The sequence below is a fragment of the Sinocyclocheilus grahami genome, unplaced genomic scaffold (assembly GCF_001515645.1).
Source record: "Sinocyclocheilus grahami isolate Dianchi unplaced genomic scaffold, SAMN03320097.WGS_v1.1 scaffold1321.1, whole genome shotgun sequence".
In the NCBI taxonomy this organism is placed as follows: Eukaryota; Metazoa; Chordata; class Actinopteri; order Cypriniformes; family Cyprinidae; genus Sinocyclocheilus; species Sinocyclocheilus grahami.
Window position 1 is genome coordinate 377,343 of NW_015506500.1, and position 13,800 is coordinate 391,142.

General features: G+C 38.4%; 1 protein-coding gene across 6 annotated transcripts in view; it reads right to left on the minus strand.

Annotated features, from left to right (window-relative positions):
• Window positions 1-13,800, minus strand: part of LOC107569190 (eukaryotic elongation factor 2 kinase) — a 33,917-nt gene that overhangs the window by 15,827 nt on the left and 4,290 nt on the right. For 4 of the 6 annotated variants that reach the window (XR_001606873.1, XM_016255200.1, XM_016255202.1 and 1 more), the window contains 15 exons: window positions 12,860-12,960; window positions 10,177-10,237; window positions 10,025-10,062; window positions 9,381-9,552; window positions 9,092-9,241; window positions 8,867-8,999; window positions 8,623-8,750; window positions 7,777-7,972; window positions 3,599-3,654; window positions 3,388-3,465; window positions 2,918-2,974; window positions 1,876-2,010; window positions 1,347-1,535; window positions 1,143-1,267; window positions 877-1,055 (listed from right to left, as the gene is read on the minus strand). Coding sequence is in view for 5 of the 6 variants with exons in the window: in XM_016255200.1 (XP_016110686.1) it covers window positions 877-1,055; window positions 1,143-1,267; window positions 1,347-1,535; window positions 1,876-2,010; window positions 2,918-2,974; window positions 3,388-3,465; window positions 3,599-3,654; window positions 7,777-7,972; window positions 8,623-8,750; window positions 8,867-8,999; window positions 9,092-9,241; window positions 9,381-9,552; window positions 10,025-10,062; window positions 10,177-10,237; window positions 12,860-12,960 (1,798 nt within the window). In the remaining variant the exon portion in view is untranslated. Of the gene's footprint in view, window positions 1-876; window positions 1,056-1,142; window positions 1,268-1,346; window positions 1,536-1,875; window positions 2,011-2,917; window positions 2,975-3,387; window positions 3,466-3,598; window positions 3,655-5,645; window positions 5,842-6,498; window positions 6,627-6,742; window positions 6,822-7,776; window positions 7,973-8,622; window positions 8,751-8,866; window positions 9,000-9,091; window positions 9,242-9,380; window positions 9,553-10,024; window positions 10,063-10,176; window positions 10,238-12,859; window positions 12,961-13,800 lie in introns of all 6 variants that reach the window. The other 2 variants (XM_016255201.1, XM_016255204.1) reach the window with 2 other exon arrangements.

Below are 13,800 nucleotides of genomic sequence, written 5' to 3' on the forward strand. Positions count from 1 at the left end.
CTGTTGTTGTTGCAGTCTCTGCTATTTTGATGTTGTTGTTCAGCCTCTTTAGTTTAGTTTTCTACTTTTCCACAGTGGCCCGGGACAGTGTTCCCAAAATTGGATTTTACTGATGTTATCATGGACTTTTCAAATAGAAAAGCAATCCCGATAAGTTTCTAAAGGAATGTCACTTGAATTTATTCATACATATGCATTAATTAAAATCTGTATGTAATGACTACATGATACAATGCCTAGTGATATTTTCATTTGGGCTGGTGGGGGTCTACTGTAGCCTAAAATAAGCCCCAAGTATACTTATACGTTTTTGTATGCGTACGCTAGCATATGCATACAGCCGAACACGTAGTATACTTCATTTGATGTTGTGCGGGCGGTCCACACATGCGCTTTAGAAAACTTCATCCATGCTCAATGTCTGCTCTATTTTTCCCTGTTAAGTTATGACCAATAACAAATATTTTTGAACTCTTTTAAACCAAAGCTGAACTGTCTCATACCCTCTCACTCACAAGCGCTTGTGAACCCGAGCATCTGTTGTTGTTGCAGTCTCTGCTATTTTGATGTTGTTGTTCAGCCTCTTTAGTTTAGTTTTCTACTTTTCCACAGTGGCCCGGGACAGTGTTGTCACCTTGTGGAACAACTGATTAGTGCAAAACAAATTCAATGCGCATGTGCAACCTGCATGTACAAAGTACGCACAGTTTCAATAATCGGGTGGTGCGTGTACAGTTCTGATGACAAAATTCGTGTCACGTGCACTTTACACTGACCCTGAATACGCGTACAAAGTGACGTATACTTTGGGCTTAATGCTGTAGCCCACAGGTCTCTGGTTATCTAAAGGTGTCCCTGAGCATGAGATACACTCACCTGCTCTTTGGGGGTCTGCATCCAAGTTGTGCCCTCCCTCCTGGTACATCTCAGCCAATCGTGCCAACAGAAGGTAGCGCGGCTCATCTTTTATCCCATCAAACTCTCCCCCCTCGTCGTAGTCTGTCATCTTAAGGGCAAAGTCATACCAGTGCATGGCTTGTTTCCAGTCCATAACCCTGCATTTTAAAAGTCCAAAATTAAAGTTTCAGCCCTAAACCCATCTTGGTCCAAAAAGACTAAAAACTGATCAATGCGTTTCTCGCCTGTCAGAAGGGAGGTTCAAACCAGTGTCGAATGCTCGTGCTACTAGAATCATACTCGGCCGGTCTCCTGCCTCAGCGGCCTTCAGCAGAAAGCGGAAACCCTTCTTGCTGTTTTCCTCAGATGCCTGAGATGAAACAACACAGACATGACAGAGGAAGTATAAGCATGGCCATCAAAACAAGATAATTAGGAAAAGAAAGCACCTCTAATTCGATCTCTGGTAGAATGTGATGTGGCAGCTGAAGGTAACATTGGCCAAGGGCAACTATAGCCTCAAGCTCCCCACACATGGCAGCCCTTTCCAAATGGTACATTGCAGAAATCTGGTCCCATGGTGCATCCTTCTCACAAAAGCGCCCGGCCTCGTGGTAGCGAACCATGGCTAGATGTACCTTAAAGGAAAAGTTCACACGAAAATGAAAATTTTGTCTGCTTGATTCATACGAATTAGTTTTACGCCCCCTTTGAGATCTTTTTGGATCTTTAAAGTTTTGGTTGCATGGACTTTGATTGGAGGGACAGTAACCTCTCAACTTTAAAATATCCTAATCTGTGTTTCGAAGACGTCTTATGGGTTTGAAATGACATGAGGGTCAGTAAACAATGACACTATTAAAATTTTTGGTTGACTTAACCAAGGAATAATGTATGATAATATAATGTTTATATTATGCAATATTTGTCAGTTAGTTTCAAGAACAGGTTTATAAAACACATGGCACAGTTTCTTACCTTGCCTAGGATGGATTTACCAATTTTCTTTTCGAGAAGCATCGTGTTAAGTCTCTCTACTTCCATTGCCACACAGGAAGGTCTGTGTATGTGGGAGCGAGATGAATGGTAAAAACTCCATTTTTCTTCTGTCAGCTAAGATACACAACAAAAAAAGTATATCATTAAGCACCCAGAGTAATAACTGAGGCAAAAAATTACAACATCATTGACTTGTCCCATGTCAAAAACTCAACTAGGCCTTGTGTCCATACTTTTTTATTTATATGTCCATCCTTTTTTTTTTTTTTTTTTTACTTTTTTGGCCACGACCAAGCAATGCATATAGTTGGTATATAGCTTACAATATTGGTCTGTTGTGTTATCAGTGGATAGCTGATCTGTGAATTGTTCTTTTATTGTCAATGAAAACAGTTTGTCATTTGAAAAACTGCTTTTATATGCAACTAATCTCTTGTTTGTTTGTTTTTTAAATATAAAACATTTCTATGAGAAGCAGTAGAACTAACATCTGTGAGGAAAACCACAAAAATAACAACATCAAATATTGCTGCACAAAAAAAAGCAATGCATGCAGGAAATCAAATGCAGGGTTCCCACACATTTTGACTAAAGGACTTCCATGACTTCTCTAGTCATTCATGATGACTAGGAATTCTCACTCACAAACAGCAATTGCTAATCAATTACAAATATATCTAAGCACAACTACAGAAAGCTTTACATGCCATTCAAAATCTCAGCTTTAAAATTCCCTGACATTAACAGGTTTTCCATGACTGTGGGAACCCTGCATATGGGTTTACACTACAGTATGGGAAAGAAGAGCTTGCCACTGGTTAAAGGATGAAAGTGAGATGAGATAAAGGTCTAGATGAAAGAAGAATGATATGAAAAGATTAAGAGGTTTAGATAACAGGTGGATCACAGGAGGGCACCACTCTAAATCAATGATCTATGAGAAGAAAACAGATTAGAAATCAATGGGTGTTGGGTGACTATCATGATTAGATAGTGAGTTTATCAATGGTTTCGTAGTTACCCGACGAACACTGTCCTCATCCGATTCTGAGCAATGTCTGTTGTAGAAGGGACGTCCCTAAACGATGATGTAAAAACCTACCATCACATATCTCAGGAGCCCAAAAATTATTACTGCTGCATTTCATGGTGCATTTAAGCACAGCACACAACAAGAAGTTTATAATGCACTCTAACAGAAAGGAAACTTTGCTGGGGGTGTAACAAAGAAAACAAGCAAGAATAGCTTCTAATTTCAATTTCTTATTTAAATGCAACAGTTGTAAATTCTTAGTTTAGTTTAAAATGTTCTGTATTTGTTTGGATTTAATGTTGACACCCTCAAAGAAATGGCTCAATCATCAAAAACCCTCACTGTTTTTGTGGCAGATACAAATAATGTTGTGATTAATTTAATATAATATAATATAAACATAATTTTAATATCATTTTTACGTAATTTGCATTGTCTAGCCAGCTGATAATCTGTACCTGACTGTGATGTTCGACTGAGTCTCCTTCACTGCGTTTCTCACTGGGGTAACCACTGTCTCCTCCATTCTCTGAGTCCTGCGAATGCAATTACAGTTCACAATACAAATTAGCATTGCTGCTAAAATTAACTTAAATCATTTTCCACAAAACATCACTGAATTAAACGTCACTCTTATTGGTGCATATATATTCTTCTTCATAAACTGACCTTGTGATCTGTGTTAACTCGATGTGCCTCATTCATTTCATACATGAATGACCAGCCTGTAAACACACATAGATAGAAAGACATAGTAGTGGTGACATGAAAAAAATGAATGTTCAATTGTCCCCAAAAAAAAAATGCAGTGTGAAATCTGTATGAACCTGACATACAAGAACAAACTTTACATTTTATCTAGAATGGCCTGAGTGCTGACAGGAGTGGGGATAAAATTAAGAAATAAAATATGTTGAAGTTGGTTTCATTTGTACATATGAATAAAAAAAATAAAAAATGTCTTAAAGAATCCTATGTGTTTTAATTTAACAGAATATGTAGTACTAGCAATCAGGTTGCTGTTGATATTAATTGCTTGAACACTTTTGTTAATGCTGTTTCGGATCATAATACTAAATATGATACCAATATTTGATACCAAGCAACATGACAGTTTTCATATTTCAAACTAGTATATACTCCAGTATTCAGCCTTATACATGTAAGTTAGGATGTGTGTGCTTATAATGCTAATCAAAATAATAAAAGGTTGGTGCTATATTTAGATAAGTCACACTGCTGCAGACATATATGTTTACAAAAGGATGGTTCACCATTTTTGCTTCATAAGTGTCAAAGAACACACAAACCTTTAAAGAGATAGTTCACCCAAAATGAAAATTTGATGTTTATCTGCTTAAGTTACCCCCAGGGCATCCAAGATGTAGGTGACTTTGTTTCTTCAGTAGAACACAAATGAAGAGTTGCAGTCTGTCAGCCATATAATGGAAGTGAATGGGAATCACGGCTTTGAGAGTCAAAAAAACATACACAAACAAAACCAAATGAAACCCTGCGGCTCGTGACGATACATTGATGTGTAAAGACATGAAACGATCGGTCTGTGCAAGAAACTGAACAGTATTTATATCATTTTTTACCTCTGATTCACCGCAATGTCCGAACTGTCCTGAGAGCGTCCTCGATGCATCTTCTTCTTCTTCTTGCTTTTACGGCGGATCACAGACTTGTAAGTGCATTACCGCCACCTATCTCTCAAATGGACCATTGACACTCTATCTACAATCTCAATTAGGAGTGTCAATGGTCCATTTGAGAGATAGGTGGCGGTAATGCACTTATAAGTCTGCGATCCGCCGTAAAGCAAGAAGAAGAAGAAGACACGTCACGCGCCGGCTGTCGAGGATGCGCTCAGGACAGTTCAGACATTGCGGTGCATCAGAGGTAAAAAACTATATAAATACTGTTCAGTTTCTTGCACAGACCAATCGTTTCGTGTCTTTACACATCAATGTATCGTCATGAGCTGCAGGGTTTCATTTGGTTTTGTTTGTGTATGTTTTTTTAACTCTCAAAGTCGTGATTCCCATTCACTTCCATTATATGACTGACAGACTGCAACAAAAATCTTTGTTTGTGTTCTACTGAAGAAACAAAATCACCTACATCTTGGATGCCCTGGGGGTAAGCAGATAAACAATTTTCATTTTTGGGTGAACTATCCCTTTAATTTGGGTGAACTATCTCTTTAAGCATTTTGAAAGTACAAAGAACATTCTGTCTAAAAATAGCCAAATGCATTGAATATTTATCTGTTTTCCCAATGAAAAGAACTGATCATTTTAGTAACATCACAACCAGCCAGTCAAAGGCCCACTTGAGTTCTCGGCCAGCTGACAAGTGGAGGGACTCTTGTACTTTATTGTACAAATATTTATATTTGAAAAAGTGTTTCCAAATGGTTGCAACATCCTGACAGCTGATAGACCCTAAACAAAGATTCATTCATTGTTTTGTCTTTACTCTTGAGTAGAGGGAAACTGTAACACATTGATATTACCATAGACAGTAATGTGGAGGAGGAGATAGATAACTATTAATAACATTAACTAGATCTGCTATGATACCAAAATATATAATACCATTGTTGTCCTGCTCACGACTTGATCTGACTTGGCCTTAAAGGGGGTTTGATATTACTTAGGTGGGCCACTTGGGTGCATTCACACATAGTACCGGGTTAGTATAGTATTACCCATGGGTGATCGGCCTACAGAGATGCCCATACTAAGTGGAGAACAGGGAACCGAGTCTGTGTCACTGCTTTCATCAACCGAGGAAGTCTCAGAGAGCCGGGAGAGGAGAACAGGCATGTGGCCGAGAGAGGTCGTCCGGACCCTGGGCGAACCACAATGCTCTTCACATCCACGGAGGACAGTCTGAGCTGACAGCTGCTTAGAAAAAATAATTTATTTAGAAAACCTGCAGAAATGAAACCGTTAGCTGTGGCTAAGTGATAATAATTTTATTATGTTGGCCGGATCAGGTCCAGTGATATTTTCACTGGCCACACCAAAAAACAAAACATATATTTAAATTAACTATCAGAACCAAATTATAATATTTCAGTATAGCTTTTTTTTTGCTAACCATGGAAAAATGGTGCATATATCGGCAACTAATGTACTGCAGGATGACATATTTTTGTAGGACAAATCCCAGAAACAAGTTAGCATTTTAGCACTTCCAGTTCCTACGTCCTGAAGTCAAATGGTAAATTTCTTTGGGTAAATTCTTTGAGTTTTTATTCGACAACATACAATAAATTAGTAATACCCGTTTTCAAATGAATACAATATTTTACTTGTCTTGAAAAAGGTGGTTGCTAACACGTGTCTAATTGGGACTACAGAGGTTGTCTGGTGCATTAAACATCATGATGCTGAACAGGTAAACTCATCTCTGCTGCACTCTATGTAAATATAGCAAAGTCCCTATTGAGCAGCTCCATTAACTGACCCAAATCTCTCACACTAGCCCCAGGCTATCCTAACTTCGAGCCCTGGTTACGCTTACATAAGGATGTTTTTTTATTATCCAATACAAACCAGCAATTTGTTGGTGCAGTCCAATTGTGCAGTTTCAGAAGGGGACAGGTCAAAGCGAGTGAGGCCCATACTCCTACAGATCTTATTACACAGGTGAGAGTGGAAGAAAAGAGCCATGCCACGCACACCTGAAACACAAACACACAGACAATCATTACAAATGTTCCTCATGCATACATTAGTCAACTTTAAGACAAATCAAATTCTTCTAAGGAGAAAAATAATGCAGGATGTTGATAAATACCTAGATTGCCATCTCCAAAGTCAGTCCCCTTCTCAGTGTGGATCTGAGGGTCTGTGTAAAGGTCCCCAACACCCTGAATGTCCACCAAATCTCAATTAGGAGTGTCAATGGTCCATTTGAGAGATAGGTGGCGGTAATGCACTTATAAGTCTGCGATCCGCCGTAAAGCAAGAAGAAGAAGAAGACACGTCACGCGCCGGCTGTCGAGGATGCGCTCAGGACAGTTCAGACATTGCGGTGCATCAGAGGTAAAAAACTATATAAATACTGTTCAGTTTCTTGCACAGACCAATCGTTTCGTGTCTTTACACATCAATGTATCGTCATGAGCTGCAGGGTTTCATTTGGTTTTGTTTGTGTATGTTTTTTTAACTCTCAAAGTCGTGATTCCCATTCACTTCCATTATATGACTGACAGACTGCAACAAAAATCTTTGTTTGTGTTCTACTGAAGAAACAAAGTCACCTACATCTTGGATGCCCTGGGGGTAAGCAGATAATCACCCATTTTTGGGTGAACTATCTCTTTAAGCATTTTGAAAGTACAAAGAACATTCTGTCTAAAAATAGCCAAATGCATTGAATATTTATCTGTTTTCCCAATGAAAAGAACTGATCATTTTAGTAACATCACAACCAGCCAGTCAAAGGCCCACTTGAGTTCTCGGCCAGCTGACAAGTGGAGGGACTCTTGTACTTTATTGTACAAATATTTATATTTGAAAAAGTGTTTCCAGATGGTTGCAACATCCTGACAGCTGATAGACCCTAAACAAAGATTCATTCATTGTTTTGTCTTTACTCTTGAGTAGAGGGAAACTGTAACACATTGATATTACCATAGACAGTAATGTGGAGGAGGAGATAGATAACTATTAATAACATTAACTAGATCTGCTATGATACCAAAATATATAATACCATTGTTGTCCTGCTCACGACTTGATCTGACTTGGCCTTAAAGGGGGTTTGATATTACTTAGGTGGGCCACTTGGGTGCATTCACACATAGTACCGGGTTAGTATAGTATTACCCATGGGTGATCGGCCTACAGAGATGCCCATACTAAGTGGAGAACAGGGAACCGAGTCTGTGTCACTGCTTTCATCAACCGAGGAAGTCTCAGAGAGCCGGGAGAGGAGAACAGGCATGTGGCCGAGAGAGGTCGTCCGGACCCTGGGCGAACCACAATGCTCTTCACATCCACGGAGGACAGTCTGAGCTGACAGCTGCTTAGAAAAAATAATTTATTTAGAAAACCTGCAGAAATGAAACCGTTAGCTGTGGCTAAGTGATAATAATTTTATTATGTTGGCCGGATCAGGTCCAGTGATATTTTCACACCAAAAAACAAAACATATATTTAAATTAACTATCAGAACCAAATTATAATATTTCAGTATAGCTTTTTTTTTGCTAACCATGGAAAAATGGTGCATATATCGGCAACAAATGTACTGCAGGATGACATATTTTTGTAGGACAAATCCCAGAAACAAGTTAGCATTTTAGCACTTCCAGTTCCTACGTCCTGAAGTCAAATGGTAAATTTCTTTGGGTAAATTCTTTGAGTTTTTATTCGACAACATACAATAAATTAGTAATACCCGTTTTCAAATTAATACAATATTTTACTTGTCTTGAAAAAGGTGGTTGCTAACACGTGTCTAATTGGGACTACAGAGGTTGTCTGGTGCATTAAACATCATGATGCTGAGCAGGTAAACTCATCTCTGCTGCACTCTATGTAAATATAGCAAAGTCCCTATTGAGCAGCTCCATTAACTGACCCAAATCTCTCACACTAGCCCCAGGCTATCCTAACTTCGAGCCCTGGTTACGCTTACATAAGGATGTTTTTTTATTATCCAATACAAACCAGCAATTTGTTGGTGCAGTCCAATTGTGCAGTTTCAGAAGGGGACAGGTCAAAGCGAGTGAGGCCCATACTCCTACAGATCTTATTACACAGGTGAGAGTGGAAGAAAAGAGCCATGCCACGCACACCTGAAACACAAACACACAGACAATCATTACAAATGTTCCTCATGCATACATTAGTCAACTTTAAGACAAATCAAATTCTTCTAAGGAGAAAAATAAGGCAGGATGTTGATAAATACCTAGATTGCCATCTCCAAAGTCAGTCCCCTTCTCAGTGTGGATCTGAGGGTCTGTGTAAAGGTCCCCAACACCCTGAATGTCCACCACTATCAGCTGGTGTCCAGAGCGCTCAAATGTGAAATGACTGAATGCCTAAAGCCACAAAAACATAATTGCCAATAAATAATCACACATCATCTGACTGGGACAACAGATTCAGATTTGTTTCATCTTTGACAATACACCTGGGGTGTAAGCCGTATGTTATCGTCCCTCACAAAACCAGAGTTGGAATTGTACTTTGTGTACTTCCCCTCAATGTAGTGTTCCAGGTGAAATAAAGGGCTCCCAGGGCGACCAGTCATTTCCACAATGCACATCTGCATGATGTCAACCTAATAATGATGGGATACATTAAATAAGTACATAATTCTTATCTGGTGTGATTGTTCGAACCAGGTTTGAGTGGTCAAACCTAGTTTACACCAAAATTGTCAATGTTTTTTGAACAAACAACATCCATCAAAGAAGTACCTGTTTAGGAGGCCTGTGGCGATTGAACTCCTCGCCCCATAATTTAGCCTCCATTTGTAACCTCACATCCTCAAAGTAAACATCTCTGTCCACGGTCTCCATGTATCTCTTAGCCACATAGTTTGAGGCTGATTTCCAGTTGCTGCTGTGGGAAAAGTTTGACAGCTTCTTCCTGTGATCGAAAGGGAATCGAAAGCTCCAGATCAACAAAAACCCATTTCATAACACATAATGAGAGATTGAGAGAAGTAAAATTATTACTTGAATAATGGAAGATATACCACTAAGAAATGGACGTACCAACTAAAAGGGATGTTATTTTATAAAGTATATCATATATTTTTAATACAATGTTTATAGGCTGGTTAATGTGGTGAAAATAACTTCAGAAGTAGTGTCAGTAATGTCCTGCAGCATGACAAGTAAACCCATTCTACACAATAGTTTTCCTAATACTTTTAATATTATAAAGTGCAGTTTTTGACTTTTAATAAAAAATAAATAAACAACAAAAAGGTGAGTAAAAACGGAAACAAACTTGACTACATTGACAAGAAATTGTACAATTTTGCTTTATAAACATTAATACTCATTACCTAGTTTAGTGTATACATACAGTATATGTTTAAACTGGCTTGACTTACGATCTATAGCATTCCCTCATGGCTCCTTTTCCAAATGACTGTGAAAGAAATATTAATTAATTAATTTAAAAATAATGCTAAATAATCAGCATTAATACATTTATGTATGTGTTACTATCACGGAAAACAAGTGTATTGTTGTGCCAAGATACCTGAGAGGAAACCTTGATAAATATGTCATCTTTTGCCCATTCACCAGTAACCGCATTGTATCTAAAGAACAAGAACACATGTTTACACTTTTATCACTTTAAATATAGCTTTCTATTCCCTTTCGTTCTCAGGAAGTATTTATCAATCTACGGCAACTGGAAATCAGTCTCAAACTATGTGGCTACATGGAGATGTAAACATAACAAATGTAAACACATTTTACCCTAAAAAATGTATCTTCTACATTATAAAGATAATATTCACAGAAAATATACAAAATTGACTATTGTTTTTCATTGGACAGTTAAAGGTGCAGTAGGAGATCTTGGAAAATGCTAACTTTAGCCTGATAGCACTGAAAGCGAACGTCCCACCCTCCCTGCAATCGCCATCCAAAGCCACGCCCCCTGAACGCATTTACACTCGCAGACCAGAGACAACATTACTACAATAGGCTACATCAGCGGTTCCCAATTCCAGCCCATGTTCCGAAGTGAAGTAAACTTCAATGGATTTCCCCCGCTCAGTGAGTAGGGAGCAATGAACACTGTGTAGGGATCATATCGATCGGAACACAGTTCATGCACGTAGCTCACTTCTAACGAGCTGGCGCGAGGACTGGATTAACCGCTGGGCTACATCATGTGTCATTCACCGGTGATAAATCTTTAAAAGTACTACAATACCAGGAAGGAAGATCGGGTTGTTGATGTTTGCCTGCCATCCTGAGGACACAGCTAGAAATCAGTGGTTAAGTTGTATTTACAGCACTATTCCAGAACAGTTCAACCCAAATATTAAGATGTGAGCAACGCATTTTACGGAGGACGAGGACTGTTTCCTGGGAGAATAGCCTACAATGCCAGTGTTCTGACAAATAATGCTGACTCGCAGCCTGTAAGTACGCTTTCATATTTAAAGGATTTGCCACTGATGATTCAAATGTGAGTTTTGAGCAGTGTAGAGTAGCGCTTGTTGTTTGTCGTTTTTCCGATCACAAATGCAGACATGGTTTTATGTTTAAAAAGACAGTATAAGTCATTATAATCCGTAATTATGTCCCCACTGGATGCAACAAATGCCTTGTTTATAATGGGTTTTAATGTTTTTGTCTCGTCGCTCCGGGACAAGGCATCACAGTATGGTAAGGGCGTAACATTTCTGTGACACGCTTGAGGTATTCAGCCAATCACAATGCACTGGATAACTGACCAATCAGAGCACACCTCGCTTTTCAGCCCGATGAGCTTTGTAAAAATCGACGCGTTTCAGAAAGGCGGGGCATAGAGAAGAAACAATAGTGTACAGTATGTGGAAAATAATGTGTTTTTTTTACCTTAAACCGCATAAACACATTTCATTACACCAAATAATGTTATTTTTTTAGCAACGTCATATGACCCCTTTAAGAATAATTACATGGAATTGAAAAGTAATAACACTAAAATAAAAGGTACTAATTAAGGGTACTAAGAAATTAACTTTTTTTTTTATTATTAAATGAAATGAAATGAAATTAATGCAATATAAAGGTAGGCTACATTCCAACAAGCTTTTTATTTATTTATTTTACATGTATTTTATTTATTTATTTTACTTGGTAGTTTCTCATTTGAAAAGTAGATTCCCATTCCCCACACAAAAAAGTGTGGGCACCCCTGGCACACACAGACATTGGCTGAAATTCAAGGGATATTTTAGAGGTGTGAAGTTACAAATGTTTAAAATTAGAGTATTGAAACTGGGAGTGGACCCCTTGTGTTAGTATCCATCTGACATTATACTTAACATGGGATGACATGTTCTGAAATCATCTGAGATTGATTTAGACTTGTGTCAGTGTGTGGTAAAACACAGGACTTGTAACAGGAGGAAACCAAAGTTCAGTGATGATAGGTAGGTCACAAGGGCCAATCTCATGTGCAGTGTTGGGGACTCACTAATTTAAAGTAGCGACGCTACAAATGTTACATTTTTCAGTAACATGAGAGTAGCTCAAGTGTTTTCAAAATAGTGCAGTGACATCCTAGTTTCTGGTGGATTTTGTGTTTCTGCCATTGTAAAATTGTTAATTTATTGAAAAGTGGTTGTTCATTTAATTAGATAATTCATCCAAAAATGAAATTCTGTCATCAATTACACACATTCAAGTTGCTCTAATCCAAACCCATAAGACTTTCGTTAATCTCTGAAACATGACTGAAGATATTTTTGGTAAACAGAAGCTCAAAAGTGCTTGCTTGACGTGCGAGAACCAATGGGGTTTGTTCTTGCGTATCATGCAAGCATGTTTGAGCCCAAGAAGCAATGAGGTTTCTTCTCACACATCAAGCAAGTACAGTTGAGCTTCTGTTTACCATATTTGATGCATCTTGTATGTGCATTGATTAAAGTTTATATGTGAATAAATGGCTAAATTTAATCTGTTCATCATATAAAGAGTGTCTCTGGATTAAACCGCTCAATTCAAAAATAAGTTTTAACCCTTTAAGTAGTATCGGTGGAGCTGCTTTTTGTTGGTAAGTTATAGTGTAGCTATTTACACTACTTTTCCAAAAGAATAGCTTGACCTAGCTTGTAGCTTGGCTCTCCAACACTGCTCATGTGTTGCCTCCTGCTGGATTCAAACCTTCATTCCTTGAACAGTAGGTTAACAATTTTAAAAGCCTCATATTCACTCACCTGTATCGAGTGCAGCGCTCCGTCTCAATATCCTCCAGATGGAACTCAGCCCAAGGATCTGGCATGGCTTTGGCTTTCTCAATAGCATGTTTCCAAGTTGCCTGAGCAAGAGAAATTGAAGTTGTTTGAAAAACCTTCACATCTGTTTGTATGGGTTGACAAACTGAAGTTGGAAGATCCACTCTATATTTTAGAGCAGTGTGCAAGCACAAAACTATGGTTGGGAAAAGAAGGAAGGTACTGGAGGAAAAGAGGTATGCTAGAATAACAGTCATAGAGGAATAAAAGGACAAAGAAAAGTCTGAATCAATGCTGAAAATGTTCAGTAGACATTAGGTTAGGGATCTCAGTTTAACAAAAGAAAAAGAAAATTATTATCAAGACATCCTGTTCCCTTTAGGAATCAAAACTGGAACAATTGTTACATTCCTTGATTTCCGTTCCTGTGGGACCGGTACTCCAGCAACAAGTTACTGTTCTGTGATCCTGCTAAGCATTTGTCAAGAGCAAACACCAGGCTTGGATATTTCCTGATCTTTGTGCTTTGCAAACTCTGAATAACAGCTGTAAGGGATCTAGCTTACTGTACTACTATACTGTAGTAAAAGTCTCCTCGTGATCCAAGTGTCATTTGTGAATTAAACGAGACTGCGGCAGACCTGACACGATATCTCAAAATAACCAGTAAACGTAGATCCTGTGGGCAAGTACATTCAACTAATTATTTCTTTCCTTTTGAAAGTTCAGTGAGACAGTGAGTACAAATATATACGTCAGACACTAGGAAAATGTGGGCTCCTCTTTACAGGGAATCCCTTAAGTATGGAAACATTACCCATGTGTCATAAGACACAGAGCAAGCCGAAGGAAGAGAGAGAGAGAGAGAGAGAGAGAGAGAGAGAGAGAGAGAGGCATCAAAATAAAGTCATGATATATATATA